The sequence below is a fragment of the Phyllobates terribilis genome, unplaced genomic scaffold (assembly GCF_046119375.1).
Source record: "Phyllobates terribilis strain yellow unplaced genomic scaffold, ASM4611937v1 Scaffold_1__5_contigs__length_1240528914, whole genome shotgun sequence".
Taxonomy (NCBI): Eukaryota; Metazoa; Chordata; class Amphibia; order Anura; family Dendrobatidae; genus Phyllobates; species Phyllobates terribilis.
The window spans coordinates 1078791304-1078816967 of NW_027362761.1; the positions used below are offsets into that span (position 1 = coordinate 1078791304).

General features: G+C 42.9%; 1 protein-coding gene across 2 annotated transcripts in view; it reads left to right on the forward strand.

Annotated features, from left to right (window-relative positions):
* The window catches only part of NFXL1 (nuclear transcription factor, X-box binding like 1), a 133609-nt gene that overhangs the window by 69596 nt on the left and 38349 nt on the right, over positions 1-25664 (forward strand). For both annotated transcript variants that reach the window (XM_073645534.1, XM_073645533.1), the window contains exons 13-18: positions 8465-8585; positions 9051-9210; positions 12091-12182; positions 17100-17121; positions 20472-20606; positions 20951-21117. In XM_073645534.1, the coding sequence (XP_073501635.1) occupies positions 8465-8585; positions 9051-9210; positions 12091-12182; positions 17100-17121; positions 20472-20606; positions 20951-21117 (697 nt within the window). The remainder of the gene's footprint in view (positions 1-8464; positions 8586-9050; positions 9211-12090; positions 12183-17099; positions 17122-20471; positions 20607-20950; positions 21118-25664) is intronic.

A 25664-nucleotide genomic window follows, 5' to 3' on the forward strand; every position in this document is an offset into this window, starting at 1 on the left:
AAATAATAGGATGAAGAAAGGGAGAATATGGCAGATTTTGCATGATGCTCTATAATTATGCAATGCGATCTTCTGCACTTCACAGTAATAGATTCAATAGGGCGGCTGCTATAGACCTATGTGCGAAGTAAAATGATGAACTATGTCAGATAAAACCTCTTTGGAAATCTATCTTCATATTGACTTAGAGGGGTTGTTCAGTATATAATTTGTGTGTGTAATATATATTGTCAGGGTTGTCAGTCCACAGCAATGTGACAATTCCACTCTGTATTTTCCCTTTAAAAACCAGATGGAAAAATCTATAGAAAAAAACTGGTGCATGTGAACGTACTCCCAAGTGTGGGGCTCCTGTTTTACTTTTGACAACCTGGAGAATAGTAAACTTGTCTCTCATGGTGTCCTGGCGTAGAAAACTACAAGGGTCTAATGTGTAGAAATATCAATACCTTGCAGTTGTATACTGTATAGCGGATTTGTCACCATATTTCACCAAACTTTATATGTTATTAATCCTTTCACCCCGGTCCATTGTCTGTTTTTTCGTTTTAATTTTTTCCTCCAATTCTTCCAAGAGCCATAGCTTTATTTTTCCTATAGCCTTATGAGGACTTGTTTATTGCGGGACGAGTTGATCTGTAGAATGACATCGTTTGTTCTACCACATCTGAAAACCGGGGGAAAAAAAATCCAAGTGCGGTGACATTGCAAAAAAAATACAATTCCACAATTTCTTTTTGGGTTTTTTAATTACCATGTTTACATTACATGGTAATGTTTTTTCTTTAAGTGGAAATTTGTATGAAAAAAAAAATGTGTGCTTTTGTCGCCATTTTCTGAGACCTGTAGTGTTTTCACTTTTCGGAATATGGGGCTGTGTGAGGGCTTATTTGTTTGCGCCCTGAGGTGACGATTTTATTAATACCATTTTGGGGTAGATCCAATGTTTTGATCTCCTTTTATTACATTTTATTGCAATGCTAAGGCGGCCAAAAACACCTTAATTCTGGTGTTTTGAGTTTTTTCCCATTACACCATTTACAGATCGGATTTTGTGGACTATAAGACGCACCCCAAATTTTGAGGAGGAAAATCTGACAAAAAAAATCTTTTAATGTATCAAATGGAAGTCCGTCTTATAGTCTTAATTTACGGGGGGGCGGCAGTGGAGCGGGGTTACAGGAAGCAGGGTCACCACGGCAGGAGTGGAGTGATGCTGCGGGCCCTGGGCTGGGAGTAGGGGGGTCCCCTGGCGCTGCAGGCCCTGGGCTGGGAGGAGGGGATGTCCCGGCAGCAGGCTTTATGAAAATGTCAGCAGTGCAGACAGGAGTGGAGTTCCCGCTTTACACATTGCTCTCCCGACAGTGGACCTCAGGAAAATGTCTGCCGGAGGCGGCGCATGCGCAGATTGAGGCCTCTATTCGTTAACTCAATTTTTGCCCTCCTAGTTTCACAACTTCTCAGTGTCCCTCCTCCCTGCTGCTGCTAGAATCTCACTCTGCTCAGTATAAGCTGCAGCTGTCAGGCTGGGTGGGCGTGAGGATATTGCATACATTGGACTCATGAGTTTTTTTTTACTCCTAAACTGGACTCTTAAAATGCTTATTATATTATCAGGATTATACAGCCATTCTGACAGTAAGTACATCAGTCTCCTCAGTTTGTATTATGAAATCTGCTGACATGAACATTTTATAATCCGATTTATTTTATCGTCACCTGGCACCTTCTAAAAACATTTTTATATAACTTAAGATAGAAGAACATTATAATTCTTAGCTTTTTAGTCCTATGAAAAAGTGCATTGTGTTTATAAGAAATATGTTGGATTAATCTGATGCAATTGTAACGGACATGGCAGCCTGTAACCTGCAATTGATACTGTTAATGGAGAAGTCGCCCAGCCAATGAAAGCTGCCTCTAAGCTGGCTTATAATGAGGAAGACAACAGGTTGTATAGTAGGGTTATTAATACAGCATATTTCAGGTAGTTCAGGATTCATTCATGTCCACATGAGGTTCTCACCTGCCCTTCCCTGGGGCATCCTCCATTAATTTTATCATTAGGAATTGTATTTCGCTTCTTCCTTTTTGTAATGAGATGTCTGGATAAAAGTTATGAATTAGTCCTTGTCCTTTACATTTTTATTAAATTATCACTAAAGCCAATATTGGTTGTCACCCCTGAGATAGCGTCTTAGTTAATTGTCACTTGGTGCATTTGTTTCGAAGAAGTATTTCATCTAGAGTATTAATATTATACGCTTAGATCATGCTATACCTTTCTTATGGGTGTGTATCTCAATTCTGGGGTTCTCATTTGTCGTAGAAAATGGGTTCTGTGACTTTAGTACTCCAATTATAAGTGACAGTCAGCTGAGATAAATAAAATATGGCTGTTCTTGACCATGGTTTTTACCATTGATGATCCTTTTAAAGGGAATCTGCCGCCAGGTTTTTGCCATCACATCTGAAAACAGCACAAAGTAGGGAAAGAGACTCTGATTCCAGCGATGTGTCACTTATTTTGCTGGGTGCAGTAGTTGTGATGCAACCAGAGTTTTCTCAGCTTTATATGCAGCAGAGCTCAGAAAGTTGACCCCACTCGCACAACAGCTTTCTGTGTATATTAACAGTGAGCTGCTAATCAGTAGTGTTGAGCATTCCGATACTGTAATATCGGGTATCGGCCGATATTCGCGGTATCGGAATTCCGATACTTAATTCCGATACTTTTACAATATCGAATACCGGAATCGGAAGTTCCCATAATGCCTGCGCTCTGCAGTGTCTGTGAAGGATGACAAGTTGGATGGCAGCGCGATCCAGCCTGTCATCAGAATGCCATCCCAGCGTGGGAGAATTCTCCTGATTGTTTAAAAGCCGGCGGGCGGTAAAAAGCCACTGGCTTTTAAACAATCACACAGCCCCATACTGCTTCCCCGCAGCCTCCCACCCCGATCCTCCGCTCCCCTCGCCACCTCCAATCCCAGTCGTAAATTAGGACCGGGCGGGGAGCACAGCACCAAGGAGCGGGGAGCGAAGGACCCGGGCGGGGAAGCCAGCAGTGAAAAGACTTCACCGCCGGCTTTCCCGTTCTGTGCTGCGCTTTCCCGCCGGTTATTTCAAATGAACAGCTGAGGTATCAGGTGATGCTGATCAGCTGTTCATTTGAAGTAGCCGCGGTGCCCTCAGAGGGTTCATGTGAGTTCATGCTTCACTGCATGAACTCACATGAACTTTCCCACGGCCGCACAGGTCAGCCTCACCTCCCAGACCATCAGACCGGTCATGATTAGTGTGTGTGCGGGGTGTGTGTGCGGGTGTGCGCGGTGTCTGTGCGTGCATGCAGACATAGGCCGATGTGACACTACTACTCCCATCGGCCTATGTCTGTCCCCCTGTCCACTCCTGCCAGCAGGATCAGCTCGATGGGAGCAGTAGTTCCCATCAGCCTGATCCTGCTATTTAAATTGCCCTACTGTGCCCCAATAAATTTTAAATACATGTCATTGGTGGCCAGTGGTTACCTACAATAAATTAGTTCATACATTACCTGTCCCCGCCGATCGCCACCTAAAATAAAGTAAAAAATAAAAAACTACACCTATACTCACCTAGACACCTAATTCCCCGAAGCCATCGATCTCCTGTAATAAAATATAAAATAATAAACCACAACCTTATCCTTACCCCTCCGTAGTAGTCCACGAGTGTCCCACGATGATCTCCAGTTCAGAGCAGCCACATAGAATGTGACCGCTCTGAACCGCTGCCGCCGCTAGAATGACGGGGCCGTAAGGGTTCACCGGAGTTCAGGCAGCGCTGCTCCGGTTAGCTCCTTTACGGCCCTGCTGTATCGTGAGAAATTCCCACGGTACAGCAGTGCCGTAAAGGAGGTCTCCGGAGCTGCGCTGACTGAATGCACTCCGGTGACCTCAGTCAGTGGCTCCCGCTGCCGGGAGCGGACGTGTTCCCGGCAGTGTGAGCTTACAGCAGCCATGCACAGCTGTCACCATCTCCAGATGTGACAGCTGTGCATGGGAGATCAGCGCAGGAACGTGGACAGGTAACTATTATTTTTAGTAAACTAAGAATTAAATAAAATGGTGTGTTTTATTTCAAATAAATTATTTTTTTCTGGGTGTAGTGTGTTTTTTCTTTTTAACACTTTGTAGGTTAGTAATGGGGGTGTCTTATAGACGCCCATCATTACTAACCTGGGCTTCATGGCAGCTGGCGCTGACATGAACCCCACCACTATTACCCCCTGCCACCGCACCAGGGCAGCGTGGAAGAGTGAGGCTAAGTGCCAGAATTGGCGCATCCTATGAATGCGCCATTTCTGGGGCGGCTGACAGTTGGTGTTTCTAGCCTGGGAGGGGGCCAATATTCATGGCACCCTTCCTGGGCTATTAATATCAGCCCCCCAGCTGTCTGCCTAGCCTTTGCTAGCTATTAAAATAGGGGGGACCCCACGTCATTTTTTTGGGGGGGGTCCCCCATTTTAATAGCTAGTAAAGGCTAGGTATTCAGCTGGGGGCTGATATTAGTAGCCTGGGAAGCTCCGTGGGTTTTACCCCCTTCCCAGGCTTCAAACATCTGCCCCAGCCGTCTGCTTAACCTCCGCTAGAGACTAAAATTATGGGGGATCCCACGCCATTTTTTTTTTAAATAAATCCTTTATTTTAACACTAAATGACATTTGAGGAGTTAATAAAGATGCAGTCCCTAAATTATTATTTATTTTTTAATTAATTTTTCCCAAAACTTTTGACGTGGGCTTCGCCATATTTTTGTATGCCAGCCAGGTACAGCATCCAGCTTCTATGAACGCGCCATTTTCCGGGGTGGCTGCGGACTGCAGTTTGCACCGGGGGGGGGGGGGGGGGCAGAAAGCTTGGGCCTCCCTGCGCTGCAGATTCCAGCCCCCAGCTGCCTTGTTGTACCTGGCTGGACACAAAAATAGGGAGAAGCTCCACGTTTTTTTTTTTTTTAATTATTTCATGAAATTCATGGAATAATTAAGAAAAAAAGGGCTTCCCTATATTGTTGTGTCCAACCAGGTACAAATAGGCAGCTGGTGGTTGGGGGCAGCCCGTTCCTGCCTGCTGTACCTGGCTGGACACAAATATAGTGCAAAGCCCCACGTCAATTTTTTTTTAATTATTTCAGGAAATTCATGAAATAATTAAAAAAAAAATTATGTGGGGCTTCGCACTATATTTGTGTCCAGTCAGGTACAGCAGGCAAGAACGGGCTGCCCCCAACCACCAGCTGCCTATTTGTACCTGGTTGGACACAACAATATAGGGAAGCCCTTTTTTTCTTAATTATTCCATGAATTTCATGAAATAATTAAAAAAAAAAATACGTGGGGCTTCGCCCTATTTTTGTGTCCAGCCAGGTACAACTAGGCAGCTGGGGGCTGGAATCTGCAGCGCAGGGAGGCCCAAGCTTTCTGGGCCCCACCCGCTGCAAATTGCAGTCCGCAGCCACCCCGGAAAATGGCGCGTTCATAGAAGCTGGATGCTGTACCTGGCTGGCATACAAAAATATGGCGAAGCCCACGTGAAAAGTTTTGGGAAAAATTAATTAAAAAATAAATAATAATTTAGGGACTGCATCTTTATTAACTCCTCAAATGTCATTTAGTGTTAAAATAAAGGATTTATTTTAAAAAAAATTGATGTGGGGCTTCGCACTATATTTGTCTCCAGCCAGGTACAGCAGGCAGGAACAGGCTGCCCCCAACCACCAGCTGCCTATTTGTACGTGGCCGGACACAACAATATAGGGAAGCCCTTTTTAAAAAAAATTATTTCATGAAATAATTAAAAAAAAATTGACGTGGGGCTTCGCCCTATTTTTGTGCCCAGCCAGGTACAACTAGGCAGCTGGGGGCTGGAATCTGCAGCGCAGGGAGGCCCAAGCTTTCTGGGCCACCCCCGCTTCAAATTGCAGTCCGCAGCCGCCCCAGAAAATGGCGCGTTCATAGAAGCGCCATCTTCTGGCGCTGTACCCAACTCATCCAGGGCCCTGGTGCGGTGGCTCACTGGGTAATAAAGGGGTTAAGGCCAGTTTGGCATTATCAGCTGGCCCTAAGCCCGAAATTCATGGGGTCACGCCAATATTAGACATGACCACCATGAATTTCTAGTAAAGTATTTAAAAAAACACAACACCCAGAATAAAGTCCTTTAATTGAAATAAACGCACAATTCTTTATTGTTCTAAATTAAACCATACTTACCATCACGCCCATTCCAGCTGAAGCCAACGATCTCCTGCAATAAAAGTAAAATAATAAAGCAACCTCATCCTTACCTTTCCATGGCTCCCACGACAGCTTCAGCTCTGCTACATCGAGATGACAGGCTGGACCGCAGCAGAACGCTGCCATCCAGCCTGTCATCCCGCAGACACTGAGAAGCGCAGGCATGCTTGCGCTCCTCAGTGTCTCTCTGTGACGTCATCCAGATGAGCCGAGTTCATGTCCAATGAACTCAGCTCACCTCATGCACGTCACTGACAGCGTGGGAAAATTCTCACGCTGAAGTGCTGAGTGCAGGAGAATTTTCCCACGCTGTCAGTGACGTGCATGAGGTGAGCTGAGTTCATTGGACATGACCTCGGCTCATCTTTATGCCGTCACAGCCAGACACTGAGGAGTGGAAGCATGCCTGCGCTTCTCAGTGTCTGCGGGATGACAGGCTGGATGGCAGCGTTCTGCTGCGGTCCAGCCTGTCATCTCGATGTAGCAGAGCTGAAGCTGTCGTGGGAACCATGGAAAGGTAAGGATGATGTTGGTTTATTATTTTTCTTTTATTGCAGGAGATCGTTGGCTTCAGCTGGAATGGGCGTGATGGTAAGTATGGTTTAATTTAGAACAATAAAGGATTGTGTCTTTATTTCAATTAAAGGACTTTATTCTGGGTGTTTGTGTTTTTCTTTAACTTTGACTATGGGGTTAGTAATGGGGGTGTCTTATAGACGCCTCTCCATTACTAACCTGGGCTTGATGTCAGCTGGCATTATAAGCTGACATCAACCCCAACCCTATTACCCCACTGCCACCGCTACAGGGCAGTGGGAAGAGCGAGGCTAAGTGCCAGAATTGGCGCATCCTATGGATGCGCCATTTCTGGGGCGGCTGACGGCTGGTGTTTCTAGCCTGGGAGGGGGCCAATATTCATGGCACCCTTCCTGGGCTATTAAAATCAGCCCCCAGCTGTCTGCCTAGCCTTTGCTAGCTATTAAATTAGGGGGGACCCCACGTTAATTTTTTTGGGGGGTTCCCCCATTTTAATAGGTAGTAAAGGCTAGGTATTCAGCTGGGGGCTGATATTAGTTGCCTGGGAAGCTCCGTGGGTATTACCCCCTTCCCAGGCTTCAAACATCTGCCCCAGCCGCCTGCTTAACCTCCGCTAGAGCCTAAAATTAAGGGAAACCCCACGCCAATTTTTTTTAAAATAAATCCTTTATTTTAACACTAAATGACAAGTACAGTAATCAACACTATCACTGTACTTCATATATATGTGACTGACATGTTTCTATCTATCTAATCTATGTGTGAAGCTCTATTCTGTCTGTTATAAATTGTCGGGTACCGCTGCTGAATTGCCGGCCGGCTTTCTTAAAGAGACGGTGCACGAAAACACTAATATTTTTTTAAATAAATCCTTTACACTAAATGACAAGTACAGTAAGCAACACTGTCACTGTACTTCATAGATATGTGACTGACATGGTTCTATCTACCTAATCTATGTGTGAAGCTCTATTCTTTCTGTTGTAAATTGTCGGGTACCGGTGAATGCCGCTGCTGAATTGCCGGCTTTTCATGTCATTCTACATTATTCTTAGTTGTTTTACTTCATGTAGAATTAATCTACAAGGAAAGAAAGGGTTTATTTTCATTCCAATATTTGTGTCCCATTGACTTGCATTGGTTTCCGGTATAGGAATCGGCGATATCCGATACTTTTTGGGTATCGGCCCGATCCAATCCGATACCTTCCGATATCAGGAAATATCGTATCGCTCAACACTACTAATCAGTACTGGGGACGTGATTGAACCAGGAGGCACGCGGGCTCTAGACCGGCAGTGATAATCTCCTGCTGATAAAACATTGATAGTATGGAAACTCCAGCATTCAGCCTAATAAGTAACACATCACTGAAATCAGTGTCTCAGCCCCTACATCATGCTTTCTTCAGATTACAAAGTTAAAATTCCCATTAAAAGATTGAAGATCCCTTTAATTCAAAAGTGTGACAACCAAATGGCTGCACTTCTGTTTGTCAAATGTGGACAGTGCAAAGCAGAAATGACAAGCAATCACTATTACCATACTTTCTTTACTGTTCCAACTTGAGTGGAAATTCTCCAACGTATGTAAGATTTTATTTGTGAGAAAGGCGCGGATATTGTACACTTATATATTTTTTTATTGTAGGAAGCTGCTATCCATGTCCTGAGACCGTAGATGTGAAATGTAGTTGCGGGAAAACTGTCCTCACTGTTCCTTGTGGCAGAGAACGTAGCACCAAGCCTCCCCGATGTAAGGAGCTATGCAGGTATGTCATATGGTATTTCTCCTGTGCTGCATGATCCACAGCCATATATAATGTGTACTTATATCAAAGAAAAAACCTGGGAGTCTGAACTGAAACGTATATTGATGTGCATGCAAAATGTAAATGCATGTTCACATAAGGCCATTAGACAGAAAAAAACCAAAGACAAAAGCAAAATACACTAATACCTAAAAGTAAATGGATAAATCGCACAGTGCATAGAAATAATGATAAATAATAAAGGGTATTATATATATAATGTGTATTTATATCATCAAAGGGAAAAAACCTGACCGGGAGCCTAGTCACTGTGCAGGGATCCATGGCACCAAGCACCACTACATCATATACAATTAATTTCCATTCGCCACAATGGCTTTTCTTCTGAACTCTTCATGTGTTCGCTATGCATTTATTAATTTGTGTATCTACAAAAATGGGGCTCATGTTGTCTCCTTCATTTAGGAACCCACCCACGTGCCACCATGAGGCCAGAGAGCAACACAGATGCCACTTCGGTCCTTGCCCACCTTGTCGACAGATTTGTCGTAAAACGTTCCAGAAGTGTGGTCACCTGTGCCCCGTGTCTTGTCACGATGAGGCTCTTATTAAGCAGAAAGACCTGGTAAAATCTTCACCTGGAGATAGAAGGATTTATGTGATTAGTTAGTCCGTGTTATGTATATTCGTAAGCGGTGTAAATGGGGAGAAAAAAAATGCTTCAGTTTTATCAAAAAAAATTTCAATTGTTTTCTCTCCATGTGGATATTAATGGTTATGGCAGATTTTAAATCCCAAACTTTTAGAATTCTTTACTATGATTGAGGATAAAACACAGAGAGTGGAGGGGATCATGCTTCCATCTCTTTGTAGCATACTATCTGAAGCAGCAGCAGAATGAAGGACATTATACTGCAGTACTGAGCAGCGTTGCTGTGAATTCAGCACTGGAGTAAAATATTTACCAGAGTCTTCAAAAGTGTGTGTGCGTCTCTCGCTCTCAAGCTGCTCCTAATATATTATTATGGACAGCTGGAACCTGGTCTCTTTGTAAAATTTTAAAGCTGTCTGCTCTCTGGGTACAGTGAGTAATTAGTGCAGAACTGTCATAGTGGTTTTCAGTTTTCTTAATTTCCTGATTGGAGTGTCAAAGATTTTACTAATTTTTTTTTTTTACTTACACTCCCCAGGACAGAGTATATTTTGTCAATCAGAATTGACCCCTTTATTCCCTTCACAAGCAGAGACCTGCACAGCCAAAGTAGATCTCCAGTTTAGGAACTGTGCAGCATGTATCGTCTTTCTAAACACCTCTGACCGTGAGGAATGGTGGTAGTACCATCTACATATTCATGTATTTATTTGGAATATTATCTTTAAAGGGGTATTCCCATCTCCAAAATCCTATCCCAATCTGTAGTACACACGTGGTCAAAATTGTTGGTACCCATCGTTTAATGAAAGAAAAACCCACAATGGTCACAGAAATAACTTGAATCTGACAAAAGTAATAATAAATTAAAAATCTATGAAAATGAACAAATTAAAGTCAGACATTGCTTTTCAACCCTGCTTCCACAGAATTTAAAAAAAAAATTAAACTAGTGAAATAGGCCTGGACAGAAATGATGGTACCCCTGAAAATAATGTAACAAAAGGGACATGTTACATCTAGTTGTGTCCACTAATTAGCATCACAGGTGTCTACAGTCTTGTAATCAGTCAGTGGGCCTGTATATAGGGCTACAGATACTCACTGTGCTGTTTGGTGACATGGTGTGTACCACACTCAACATGGACCAGAGGAAGCAAAGGAAAGAGTTGTCTCAGGAGATTAGAAAGAAAATTATAGACAAGCATGTTAAAGGTAAAGGTTATAAGACCATCTCCAAGCAGCTTGATGTTCCTGTGACTACAGTTGCACATATTATTCAGAAATTTAAGATCCATGGGACTGTAGCCAACCTCCCTGGACATGGCCGTAGGAGGAAAATTGATGTCAAATCAAAGAGACTGATAATACGAATGGTAACAAAAGAGCCCAGGATAACTTCTAAAGAGATTAAAGGGGAACTTTAAGCTTAAGGAACATCAGTGTCAGGTCACACCATCCGTCGTTGTTTGATCCAAAGTGGACTTCATGGGAGACGACCAAGGAGACCATCATTGTTGAAAAAAAAATCATAAAAAAGCCAGACTGGAATTTGACAAACTACATGTTGACAAGCCACAAAGCTTCTGGCAGAATGTCCTATGGACAGATGAGACAAAAATGGAAGTTTTTGGCAAAGCACATCAGCTCTATGTTCACAGACGGAAAAATTAAGCATATCAAGAAAAGAACACTGTCCCTACTGTGAAACATGGAGGAGGCTCTGTTATGTTCTGGGGATGCCTTGCTGCATCTGGCACAGGGTGTCTTGAATCTATGTAGGGTACAATGAAATCTCAAGACTATCGAGATTCTAGAGAGAAATGTTCTTCCCAGTGTCAGAAAGCTTGGTCTCAGTCGCAGGTCATGGGTCTTGCAACAGGATAATGACCCAAAACACACAGCTAAAAACACCCAAGAATGGCTAAGAGGAAAACGTTGGACTATTCTGAAGTGGCTTCTATGAGCCCTGACCTAAATGCTATTGAGCAGCTTTGGAAAGAGCTGAAACATGCTGTCTGGAAAAGGCAACCTTCAAACATGAGACAACTGGAGCAGTTTGCTCATGAGGAGTGGGCCAAAATACCTGTCGAGAGGTGCAGAAGTCTCATTGACAGTTACAGGAATCGTTTGATTACAGTGATTGCCTCAAAAGGTTGTTCAACAAAATATTAAGTTAAGACGAACCATCATTACTGTCCAGGCCTATTTCATGAGTTTAATTTTTTAAAATTCTGTGGAAGCAGGGTTGAAAAGCAATGTCTGACTTTCATTTGTTCATTTTCATAGACTTTTTTAATTTATTATTACTTTTGTCAGATTCAAGTTATTTCTGTGACCATTGTGGGTTTTTCTTTCATTAAACGAGGGGTACCAACAATGTTGACCTCATGTGTAGGTGTAATAATATTAACAAATACCTCCAATTAGAAATGTAGTATAGTTCTTCTGAAAAGCTATGTAGCTTACCCCATTTTTAATTGGGTGGTTGCTCTTTATGAGTATTCTGCCAGCACTGTAGGTGCAGGAACTTCCTTATCCTGACTTCCCAGCATGCAGTGCACTTACCAGTGTCCAGTAGCTTGCCTACCTTCTAATTAAAAGCCCTCCTTTCTTTTATGCTTAATTGGAATTTAACAGAAGAGCATAATCAAAGAGTTAAAAAAAAAAAAATTCCTCCATTTCCTTATCCATCTCGTCGTCTCTGCTGCTGGAGACTGATTACACTTGACAACAGGCGGTAACATAACTTTTTTAAGAAGTGATTTGGGGATCGTCTATTTATCACATGATCTAACGAATATGAATGTATGAAAGTACAATGAACATTTAATGATGGCTTTTATTTGTTAGCCTCAGCCTGCCGGTCCATGGGAGCAGCCTTGTGAACCAGCCTTCATCCAGACCGCATTGCCGTGTCCTCCCTGCAAAGTCCCCATGCCTATGTAAGTCCTAAGCTCTGAATTAGACATCTGTATACAATTTGTATATTACTCAATACAATTGTACTTTGTGAGTAGCTACATGGTTAAATACAATGCCGATCACGTCCTCGGATTTGGTTGCATGAGACGTTCTATGTAGTCGTGATTTCCCAATTCCATTATAATCCCAATAGTGAAGTCAGTTTGATGTGATGTTGATTAATCTGTAGTTTGATTGTACGTGGCCTCCATTGTTGTGGATGAGTGTGTGGGTCATGCCTGGTCTTTCTATTCTGCGATACATTGGGAATTATTTATGGAGAGACACGGGTTCACATTACATTAATATCCTTTATTGCTTCCTCTATCGGATGATGCTTTATGATGATGAGATGTCTGGCTGTCCTTCTGTGACAGGCGCAACGTAACTTTGTCCTGTGATTTATTGATTCCAGATGTCGTCTACGTTCTTCTCTCTTTTTTGGTCCGCAGCAGCTTTTACATTTTTTTTACCATTATATGAGGAAAATAAATATGAACGTATACAATAAAGTTACCAGATCTCCCAGACTGATGCGTCTTTTACGCTTCCATGTCCCTTTGGCTGTTGATTTTATGTTATTGCCCAGGACTCCATATGTTCCATGCACCACTTTATATGTCCTTCATGTCTAGTTTAGAGCCATCACCGGAGGCTTCAGACTGAGGTTTTCTCCAATCTGTATTGAAGGAAATGTCTGCATTGTTGGGGATCTGCTTTCATTGTAACTGATATGATCATTCTACCATCTCTTAACTGTTCTAGACCTGTTCACACCTGTGCTGGGCAATTCTCATATTCTCAGTTTCATATAGATTGGCTAGTACGGTGTCTGTTATTTTACCAAAAAATAGCGCAGGTTACATATTATGTAAAATATTAATCGGCATTAAAAGCAGAGTCACTTCACAAATTAGTTCCAATATTTATCCGACTATGACTAATTCTGAGGTACAGCCTACAGTTGAGTAAATTGATTTGGAAATGATCAAATTCTCTTCAAATTTCACAAAATTTCAGATTCACTAGAAACCACAGTATATTTATATTTTTATTCAATGTGCGCAAATCAAACAAAATGGAAAATATGTGGCTATCATTTAGCTTGATTTTTTTTTATTTTTATTTTTTATGACTGGGAAGGGGGTTAAAAAAGCCTTATCGCTTCTGTCCTCTTGCTTCTGTCCTCTTGCTTCTGTCCTCTCGCTTCTGTCCTCTCGCTTCTGTCCTCTCGCTTCTGTCCTCTCGCTTCTGTCCTCTCGCTTCTGTCCTCTCGCTTCTGTCCTCTCGCTTTGGCGCCCTCACTCATATGGCGCCGCCACTCTTTTTTGGCGCCGCCACTCTTTTGTTTCCTCACGCATCAGTATGCTTCTATCCTCACCCTTCAACCCCCTCACTCTCCTGTTCTCTTGCTTCTCTCCTCCCTCTTGGGCGTCTTCCCTCTTTGGCTTCCTGTCGCTTTTGTCTTCTCGCTTCTGTCTTCTCGATTTTGGCGCTGCCACTCTTTTGGCTTCTGTCTTCTCGATTTGGCGCTGCCACTCTTTTGGCTTCTGTCCTTTCGCTTCTGTCTTCTCGTTCTTTGGCGTCTTCACGCTTCTGACTTCACTTTTGAGCAAGGAAAACCGGATGAGAAGCTGTTTATTATGCTATATGGTCTGGAGAGACTTAAGAGCATAATAAACATCTCTTAATGAAGCAGATAAAAGATGCATAAATGACTTGAATATGTGAACAGCAAGTTGTTTTTACATATAAATGCATATATTCTGTCTTTTGAGTGATTTCTGGGTGATTTTTTTAGGCAGGTTTGCAGCAGTCCCATATGAAAAAGATGTTGTGTGCACTTTCCCACGTATGCAGAAAGCTTTCAATCAATGGGACAGTGCCATGTGGAGTCTGAATATTAAGAATATCAAGGACTTCAACGCTGAACCCAATTCATAGTTTGTTTGTTTTTTATAAAAACCACGGCGTATACAAATACAAGACAGCATTATGATCAGGGTCCTTTCCTTACTTCTGATAGGGCAGCATAGAACTGCTGAGTGATTGCTTTTGGAGTACGTGCACAAAAGGGCACAAGCGCAATAGATTTGGCCTGAAAATCTGCTGCATTTTATAGTAATAGGACTTTACATGAGATGGTTAGAAAGCATGTGCTGCAGAGATTTTACACAGAGTATATTGACCGATGCTGCAGACCTAAAAATTGCAGCACAATATATGCTGGGGATGTCGCCACAAATTTCACTCTTTGTAATCCAAGGATTTCACCCATTGCTTTGGATCCAGTGGGTAACGTGTCCCCTTATGGAGATCGACATGCCTGACATATCAATGTGAGGAGGCTTATAAGCCGTGCAGTGCTCTTCTGGCAAAATAAATATACAAATTGCCTCTTCAAAGAAGAAGAGGACTTGAACTGTAGTGCCACCAATTGGAAACCGGCATCCTAAAAGCCAATATCGACCCTTTATTGAGCCTTGCTACATGACTTAGGATAAAAGCAAAAACCAGAATCTCAGTCTGCAGTGTTTTTGGGTGCTGCCCCTCATCAGTGCAAAGTGTGAGATCTGGTTTGGCTATGTGAGAGGCGTCTAACCGGGATCCAAGGGGTAACGTTTCTCCTTGTGGACAGTAACATGTCACACATATACATATGTCTGTTTGTCTGTATATATATGTATCTCTGTTGTTAAAACGTATCTTGGCCATATGGAGTGCTGCTGCATCGGTTCTTTATATATTTCAGTTACAGCAGCTGGCTCCAGTACACATTAGGAGGTTGCTGATGAGGTTTTTCTACTATGTATGTATGTATGTATGTGTGTGTGTATATATATATATGTGTGTGTGTGTATATATATATATATATATATAAATATAAATTTATACTGCTCAAAAAAATAAAGGGAACACTTAAACAACAGAATATAACTCCAAGTAAATCAAACTTCTGTGGAATCAAACTGTCCACTTAGGAAGCAACACTGATTGACAATAAATTTCACATGCTGTTGTGCAAATGGAACAGACAATAGATGGAAATTATTGGCAATTATCAAGACACACTCAATAAAGGAGTGGTTCTGCAGGTGGGGACCACATCTCAGTACCAATGCTTTCTGGCTGATGTTTTGGTCACGTTTGAATGTTGGTTGTGCTTTCACACTTGTGGTAGCATGAGACGGACTCTACAACCCACAGAAGTTGCTCAGGTAGTCCAGCTCATCCAGGATGGCACATCAATGCGAGCTGTGGCAAGAAGGTTTGCTGTGTCTGTCAGCCTGTTAGCGTAGTGTCCAGAGACTGGAGGTGCTACCAGGAGACAGGCCAGTACACCAGCAGGCGTGGAGGGGGCCGTAGGAGGGCAACAACCCAGCAGCAGGACCGCTACCTCCAAGGAGGAACAGGAGGAGCACTGCCAGAGCCCTGCAAAATGACCTCCAGCAGGCCACAAATGTGCATGTGTCTGCACAAACTGTTAGAAACCGACTCCATGTGGGTGGTATGAGGGCCCGAAGTCCACAGATGGGGGTTGTGCTCATAGCCCAACACCGTGCAGGATGCTTTGCATTTGCCACAGAACACCAGGATTGGCCAAGTCGCCACTGGCGCCCTGTGCTCTTCACAGATGAAAGCCGGTTCACACTGAGCACATGTGACAGACGTGACAGAGTCTGGAGACGCCGTGGAGAGCGATCTGCTGCCTGCAACATCCTTCAGCGTGACCGGTTTGGCAGTGGGTCAGTAATGGTGTGGGGTGGCATTTCTATGGAGGGCCGCAGGGCTCTCCATGTGCTCGCCAGAGGTAGCCTGGCTGTCATTAGGTACCGAGATGAGATCCTCAGACCCCTTGTGAGACCATATGCTGGTGCGGTTGGCCCTGGGTTTCTCCTAATACAGGACAATGCCAGACCTCATGTGGCTGGAGTGTGTCAGCAGTTCCTGCAAGATGAAGGCATTGAAGCTATGGACTGGCCCGCCCGTTCCCCAGACCTGAATCCGATTGAGCCCATCTGGGACATCATGTCTCGCTCCATCCACCAATGTCACGTTGCACCACAGACTGTCCAGGAGTTGGCGGATGCTTTAGTCCAGGTCTGGGAGGAGATCCCACAGGAGACCATCCGCAACCTCATCAGGAGCATGCCCAGGCGTTGTAGGGAGGTCATACAGGCACGTGGAGGCCACACACAATACTGAGCCTCATTTTGACTTGTTTTAAGGACATTACATCAAAGCTGGATCATCAGCCTGTAGTGTGTTTTTCCACTTTAATTTTGGGGGTGACTCCATATCCAGGCCTCCATTGGTTAATAAATTTGATTTCCATTGATGATTTTGTTGTCAGCACATTCAACTTTGTACAGAACAAAGTATTCAATGAGAATATTTCATTCATTCAGATCTAGGATGTGTTATTTGAGTGTTCCCTTTATTTTTTTTCAGCAGCGTATATATATATAATGTGTGTGTGTGTAAATATATATCTCTATGTATGATATTTTGTTTAGTTGGTAAATATCGTGTTCATTGATTTTCTATGCATTTTTTGATGTAGCTGTTTGATGGCTGGACTAGGGGGGTGCATGTTGTATTGAGGTACAGTGGCGTTCTATATTAGTTTGAGCATTGGGTATTAGTGCAACTATTGTGACAAACTGAAAAGTTTCATTTAAGGAAGCTCAACAACACCTCAGTGTGCTTTTGGGTCTACACCCCACCCTTGTGCATCCAGATCTGTTCCTCCTTGTACACAGGCTCTGTCACAGACCAGTCTGCTGCTCTGCTCGTGACGAAGTTGTGGTCAGACATCAGATATATATTGTCCATCTTGCTTTTTTCTGTTTCACCGAATCACCAAATCCCTGAATTCTCCTGCTCTTCTTTTTCAGGGAGTGCCTTGGCAAACACGAGGTAAGCATGTCACTATACCATCTTGAGCTCAAACTTCTCGCTATCAGTGTGCGCCTGTGTCGCTAATCATTGATTTTGTGTTTTTAGCCGTTGTAGCTCTGTTTAGTATCATGTCCAGGATTGTGATAGATTTCCACATAATTATTGCCCAGATCTAAAAAAATATATAATATATTTGTACTTTATTATTATTCTTTCCTTCCTGGTGTAGAAATTGTCTCTCATTGCTATAATAAACTTGTCTTATACACCAACCAGAAAAGGCAGGGGGGAGGGGTAGCTGAAATGTGAACCAATGATGTGACAGGGGGCGTGTCTCTGACTACCTAGACACTGTAACTGAGATGGATCTACAGATCACATTCTGACATGATAGGACGGAGCCAAGAAGCAAGAGCAGAGGAACATAAATGGCAGATAATTATACTCTTTAGAGATTTGCATATAATTTTTGGAATTCTGGTTGGACAGTTGCTTTAAGAAACCTTCATCTTGATACCGTCACTATCAGAGGAATTGTCTTGTTGGTTATCTGTTTCTCGGCTTTTATGAGAGTCTTAAAAATTGGCCACCACTGACTAATACAATATACAGAACACATAAACTTCTGAAAAAATATTGGTTTTCAAAGGATGCTTATATTGTGTAACAGTAAGTTCTTTAAAATTATACGTTAGAGTCATAAAATACGAGTGCAAGGATTGGGCGACTTTGACAAGGACCTAGGTTTCTAAGTGAAGGACAACCGGTGACAGGGTTCCCACGATTCATTAATGCGTCAGCCCTGATTCCACAGAAGAACTACTGCAGCACAAACTGCTGAAGAACTAGCACTTCAGTGACTTTTATTTGCACATATATAATGTCATGTGTTTCAGCCATACATTTTGAGCCTTTCATTTCGGTCAACTCTTTTATGTGATTTTAGTCTGACCACCAATCGAGTACGTGCTCTTCTGCGTACACAGGAAGTCAGTCTCTCACTTCCTGTTAGCTCCAGGATATGACCTCATTACCTATCACATCTCTGGCGGAGGCAGTGTGTTTCTAGAATTCCTCTCCTAGTATGTCTGCCTTTGGTTTTTGGCAATACGTGAGCCATCAGTGGTTTTTACAGAGCTGCATTTTGTGAAGGTTTAATTTTGTCCAGGGCTGGCTTGGGTCAACATATGACTCATTTGTGTATTGTCCGATGTAAGAAATATCCCTTTGTTGGCTTCGACTTGAAGCTTTGTGGAGATTCATGACCATTGAAAGGGAATATTGTACACTTCTCAGGTCATGTAAAAAGTCCAGGAGGGAAAGTGAATAACAAAATAACAGTACAACTTTATCCAATGTGTACACTTATTACCTAGAGTTTAAATACACATGGACAAAGTGCAGTCCATAGCAGGAGCGATAATTAAAATACCTTCCATAAAGTCACCATCTAACACTAGCAATGTGTGCGCTAACTTTTATGCCAGTAAAGCTAATTTCATTGAGCACATAAAGGGGTATCCCGGAGGTGGTATTACGTGTTAACAGGATAGTTGATGACTGGTAGATCAATGAGGTTTGACCGCTGAAACACATCACCTAGACAAGACAAAGTCACACCCCCCCGGTCTAGATGGACTGGATGGTTGACTAGATTTAGTGCAAATTGATGCACAGGACTTGGTCCATTGACCGCGACAGTAGTCTCTGACAGCTGGATGGGAGCTCAGAGAACCTCCTCGTACCTGAGGGCATCGCGACTCTGCTATTGATTAGCCGTCTGGTCATGATGTTACGTACGTCCTGCTGCAGTGATCACTTTCCACCTGGCTGTCTAAACAAGAGATGAGCCGGAGGTGTCGGAAGGGAAGAGGAGCTCCCTGGTTCTGCAAATGGATTCGCAACAACTCTACTGCAGATCTGGAACGATAATCCCTTAATGCTAAGACTTGATGAGCACTTGGAGCTTGTGCTCCATGACCGATCTAAAGGTCATGCTTATCACAGTGGTTCTCATTAAAATAGTACTGGTACACAACTCCTGCCTATTGCATATAGTCCTGGCAGGTATCGGGTGACATGACGTCACCAGCCTCGCTCATCATCTTGAGTGAGCAGAGCCAAAGTTACTTTTTAAGGCTAAAATAGGCCTTGCCCCTACATGGTATTTTTATTTTTTTAATACAACTTAATTTATTCTACCACATATTTTTTTCTATATTCTGATTTGTACTTTTGCAACCTTAAATGATACAGGAACATTTTTACTAGATCTCTGTGTTGGCTCATTCCTGTTATTCCTCCTGAAAATATCCGAATAAGTTGACAATAGAGAGTTACTTTTCCCCTTTTAGTACTAATTGGGTACTAACTCTGATCTGAAGAGACACGGGGTAGATAGACTTGTTTTCATGCATTGCTCTATGGAGAAATCTTATGCAGATTGGCTTGCCACCTCCTCCTTAATATATGGGTTTCCCTCTATAGTTTGACTGGCGTGAGATCTCCCTTGTAAATGGCATGTGCCGTCTCAGGTGTCTACCTCCAGCGCTGTCAGTATAAAGAAGGACGCTCCAAGTTAATTTGTTATTTACACAGGACAACCTCACCTACCATGTGCCACTCGTAATACTGGTGTCTATTTATGGGGTCAAAGGTGTATTTGGCTCCACGGGCAGCACCACTCTGGTGTGACCACTACTTCAGCACCCCCTCAACTTATGTCTATTGTGGTAGAGTTGCTCGCTCTGCTGCACTCGGAGTTAGATACTGGACACTGTCTCTTTAAATGACTTGGTGGTTTATTATAAGAAGCTGCATAAACCACTGCCAAGTGCATAACATAAACGGCCTTTCTGACATAACAGGAAACAAAAAGGAAAACGGTACAGAACAGTCCTTGCTTCGACCGAGGTCCGGTCACTCGGGGTTAGCAAGAGCAAATGGTCCAGTTTTAGCACAAACACAAGCTCTTCTCTCTCAGGAGCTAGCTTCCACACACTGAACACCGCCTGAATGAAAAGGCTGGCTATTTAAAGCCCAGACCACACCCTGGGGTGGAGATATGGTGAATGGCCTCCCGCCCACACTATGGCCATTCACCTATAGAACATGCCCTTTTAAATGGCCGATTAACCCTCTCTGCACCTACTATACAGGAGAAGATTTCCAGGTTTCACATGACTGAAGCTAACAGCCTCAGTGAAACATATCTCCCCGCCAGTACTCTGCCCGTGACTTTGTCAGACTATCCTAAGGATTCTATATCATGTCTTGGAGAATCGTTTTCAAGCTGTCTTTAGCAATAGGAAAGCACCCGTTTTAATTGTAACGTAAGCTAATCACTGGGTTGGTTTTGGTCCCCTCAGGTGAGCCCCTTACCGTGCCATGCCGCTGGCCCATTTTCCTGCAAAAGACCATGTGACCGCCTGCTTCCGTGTGGCAATCACTCTTGTGTAAGAGAATGTCATAAAGTCACAGACGATCGTGGCAACAAAGAGAAGGTGAGAATTGGTGTATAATATTCTGAAATATCATCGCGTCATGTACCGGATAGGATGAATACGAGGCTGACGTCCGCTCTTCACATTACCTTTTGTAAAAATCGCTATACATTGAGATATAAAATGGTTTCAAGTGCATTTCTTCATACTTTTAACTTTTGATGGTAGACATGCTTCCATGCCGTTCAACCTATAACCTGACATGTTGATATGTTAAAGTAGATAACATGGGAAATTTTGTTTACTGTTGCAATCCAAGGCAGAAATCAATTATCCAGGCATGAAGGACTAAAACTTGATTGTAACAGCCTAAATCTTACAATATAACCACGTATATCTTCTAGTGTGGTCCGGAGTGTTTTATGTGTGAAGAAGGATGCAGAAAGCCACGGCCAGCAGGGTGCCCCCATCAGTGCAACCTACCGTGTCACCCTGAGGACTGCCCACAATGCATTCAGATGATCAGGACTAAGTGCCACTGCAAAATTAGTAGTCTGTACATCGAGTGCAGGTATGACCAGGCTTTACTACCCATTGTACTGTGTGTATGCTAGCAATGTACAGTTAGGTCCAGAAATATTTGGACAGTGACCGAATCTTCGTGATTTCAGCTCTGCAGGCCAATATGTTTAATTTAAAATGAACCAACTGAGATGCAATTGAGGTGTAGACTTTAAGGTTTAATTAAAGGGACTGAACAAAAATATCCTGTGAAAGGTTTAGGAATTGCAACCATTTTTCTACAAAGCCTCCTCATTTTAGGGGCTCAAAAGTAATTGGACTAATTAACTTTACCATATATAATGTTCATTTTTAATATTTTTTTGAGAATCCTTTGCAGGAAATGACTGCCTGATGTCTGGAAGCCATGGACATCACCAAACCTTGGGTTTCCTCCTTTGTGATTCTTTGCCAGACCTTTACTGCAGCTGACTTCAGTTGTTGCTTGTTTATGGGTCTTTCTGACTCAAATTTTGTCTTAAAGAAGTTGTCCACTACTTTTCCATTGATTCCATTCAATTCAATTGGGGGCGGATGTGCAGTACCCTGCGGCGGCCACTATGGCTAGACTGCCAAGTAGCGCAAGTAAGCACTTCAGCCGCCGGCACTGATAACAGCTGATCAACGGGGGTGCTGGGTGCCAGACCCCGACCAATCAAACATTGATCAATGGAAAAGTAATGGACAACTTCTTTAAGCATGTGAAATGCATGCTCAACCAGGTTGAAATCTGGTGATTGACTCGGCCATTGCAGAATATTCCACTTCTTTGCCTTAAACAACTCCTTGGTTGCTTTTGCAGTATGCTTTGGGTCATTGTCCATCTGTACTGTGAAGCGCCGTCCAATCAACCTTGCTGCATTTGGTTGACTCTGAGCAGAATCTATCACCTTGTACAATTCAGAATTCATCCGGCTGCTTCTATCTTCAATCACCTCATCAATAAACACTAGTGACCCTGTGCCATTGGAAGCCATGCATGCCCGTCCCATGAAACTGCCTCTGCCATGTTTTACAGAGGATGTTGTGTGCTTTGGATCATGAGCCGTTCCAAGCCTTCTCCATACTTTTGTCTTCCCATCATTCTGGTACAGGATGCTCTTAGTTTCACCTGTCCACAGAATGCTTTTTCAGAAGTGGGCTGGCTTCATCTTCAGATGTGTTTTTGACAAAGTCTAATCTGGCCTTTCTATTTCTAAGGGCTTTTTCACATGTCAGTATTTTCGGTACATGTGATGACCGTTTCCACACGTACTGGAGACACTGACACATGTAGACCCATACAAATGAATGGGTCTGAGCACATATCTGTGTTTCCACGGACCGTGTGTCTGTGTGCTCCACATGTAGACATGCCCGTTTTTGGCCGGCAGCACTGATCACATGGACCCATTCAAGTCAATGGGTCCATGTAAACACGTGCCGCACACAGATGCCATCACTGTGACATTTACCGGCGTTTGGGAATCAGCGGTACATTTAGCTGCCCTCATCAGTCACCTGGCGGCGCTGCGATCGGCACCAGCAGGGGATAATGATGAGAGTTGTAGTCTGCTCCCAGTGTCTCCACCTGTAAAAACAAGAATAAAATTAAAAAAATCCATATACTCACCTGTCCTAAGTGTCCCCCACTGTAATCCATGCAAGCGCTCAGCAGAGGAGCCGGGGAGACTGACTTCTGCAGCAAGCGAGCCCCGGAGCTGCACTCAGTGAGCGGTGTCCTGTCACTCACTGAGCGCAGCTCATTTCAGGGGCTTTCACCCCTGCTGTGCAGTCGCATGAATTGTTTTTATGGTGTACATTTTGAGGTAAAAATTACCTTGCAATATGATTCTCCTCATCAGTACAAATACAGCGATACCCAACATGTCCAGTTTTTTTTTTTTTATTGTTTTAGTGGTGAGAAAAAAAAATCAGAAGTTTGCAAAAAAAAAACTTTTTTAGGTTTGTGTCACCATTTTCCAAGACCTGTAACATTTTTATTTTTCAGCCAATGGAGCTGTGCAGTGGCTTTTTTTTTGCAGGGCGAGATGACGTTTTTATTAATACCATTCTGGGATAGATGTGACTTTACGATCGCTTGTTACAGCATTTTTTATGGAACTGCAGCGACCCAAAAAGACTTAATTTTGGCATTGTTGAATTTTAATGGCAGGTTAAGCTTATACTTATAATTTAATCTTACTGGCAACTATGAATATTGAACATTTTTTTCAAAGAATTTATCAGTAACTGATTAAATCAGTATTCAGCATTTATCTGCACACCCCCTGCTATCTTCAATACTCATTACACTAGAGAAGCAATAGGGAAGTTCTAAGTATATCATTTTCTAATTCTAAGTTTAACCTGTCATTTTTAATGTTCGTATCAACTACACTTATTTGTCACATACACTAATTGATGCAGAATTCTTTAATTCACCATATATCAAACAAATATCTGGAGACTTTGCCAACTATTAATGTAAATAAGTATACTTATATAGGTAACCGCATCATTCACTGTACGTCTGCACTGCTGCCAGCAGAATCCCACATTAATTTGCAGTAACTGTCAGTATCCCAGTAGCCCTAGCACGGTAGCAAGAGACTTACATAATTTTGTAGATTTTAACAGGTATTGTTAGTCCCCTTAGGGGACTTGCAGATCCCATCGTCTGATCACTTTACTGGATATAGCAAAAATCACGGTTGCCTTTGAAGCCCGGCCACAGGCAAGGTTTCAAAGCTCCGTAATGACAGGCAAGGGGGTCATCAGCTGACCTCCGATTCTGTGACCCGCGATCACATCACGGGCGTGGAGAATGATGCGCGTGCATTCTGGCGCATGTTAAATCTCACTCTGAGACAGTTAACAATCGCAGGCAGAGCATTGTTAGCAGCAGGCCCTGGCTGTAATACACAGCCATCACATGCCCAGAAATGGGGCTACGTGAGTCTGCTCCATACATCGTTGTGTCATGAAAGGGTTAAAGAGCTGTATTTCCTAAACCCTTACACCAGTTAGGATGTGAATGCCCTCTAGATTATATAACTGTATCTGGAGTTTTGGTATTATTTTATTATTACAATGCACCTGCTTTATGCCCTTTTTTAAAAAAAATCTTGGCCAACCCCTTCAAGTTAAAGTTTTAAAGGGGTGATCTGAAATATAACTACATTTTCCTCCTAAATCCCTATCTATTTAGTGCCATAATCAAAACTATTTTCTAATTTGCTTGAATTAAAATGTCCCTTTTCTTCCCTAACAACATTATCGAACCACTTTTTTTTTTTTTATTATTCCCTTTTATGATGATACTTCATTTGAGAATCCCAGTGCATGATTGTCTTAATGGGATGGGTTAAACTACACCTGCCTCCACTCTCCCGCACACTTCACAAAATAATTTAAAAAAAAAGGGTATCTTTGTTAGATATGATTGTCACAGGGCAGTGTTCACATGGTCTCTTGGCTCCCAGTCATTTGTGGACCCCAAAACATGCATTTGGGAGTGGGTACAGACAGAAGGGGGCTCCATGCTAGAGCAGTAGATGGGATCTTTGCAGCCTAATAATTAGTGATGAGCGAGCACTAAAATGCTCGAAGCTCGGGTCGAGCACATTGGAATACTCGGGTGCTCGACCCGAGCAACGAGCCCAATGTAAGTCTATGGGAAACTCAAGCATTTTTCTGGCGGTCCCCCCCGGTGGTCTGCAGAAGGTCAAAAATTGCCCAAATCGATGGGAACAGTGCTCAATTAAACGTCAGGCAGGCAGAATATATAGGCAGACAGGCAGGCAGGGTATATAGGAGGGTGCATGAAAAACATAGCAGGGCACTCAAAACACACTAGTGCCCTCCGATTTTCATTCACCCGTCTCTTTAAAAAAGCCGGCCGGCAATTCATCAGCGGCATACACCGTTACCCGACAATTTAGAACAAAAAGAATAGAGCATTACACATAGATTAGATAGATAGAAACATGTCAGTCACATATATAATAACTACAGTGACAGTGTTACTGTACTTGTCAATTAGTGTTAAAATAAAGGATTTGTTAAAAAAAAAAAATTTCCGTAGGGGTTCCCCGTAATTTTAGTCTCGAACGGAGGTTAAGCAGACGGCTGAGACAGATGTTTGAAGCCTGGGAAGGGGATAATACCCACAGAGCTTCCCAGGCTACTAATATCAGCCCCCAGCTGAATACCTAGCCTTTACTAGCTATTAAAATGGGGGACCCAAAAATAAATGACGTGGGGTCCCCCCTATTTTAATAGCTAGCAAAGGCTAGACAGACAGCTGGGGGCTGATATTAATAGCCCAGGAAGGGTGCCATGAATATTAGCCCCCTCCCAGGCTAGAAACACCAGCCGTCAGCCATCCCAGAAATTTCGGGGAACCCCACGGCAATTTATTTTTTAATAAATCCTTTATTTTAACACTAAATGACAAGTACAGTAACCAACACTGTCACTGTACTTAGAAACATGTCAGTCACATATATAATATCTATCTAATCTATGTGTGATGCTCTATTCTTTCTGTTCTAAATTGTCGGGTACCGGTGTATG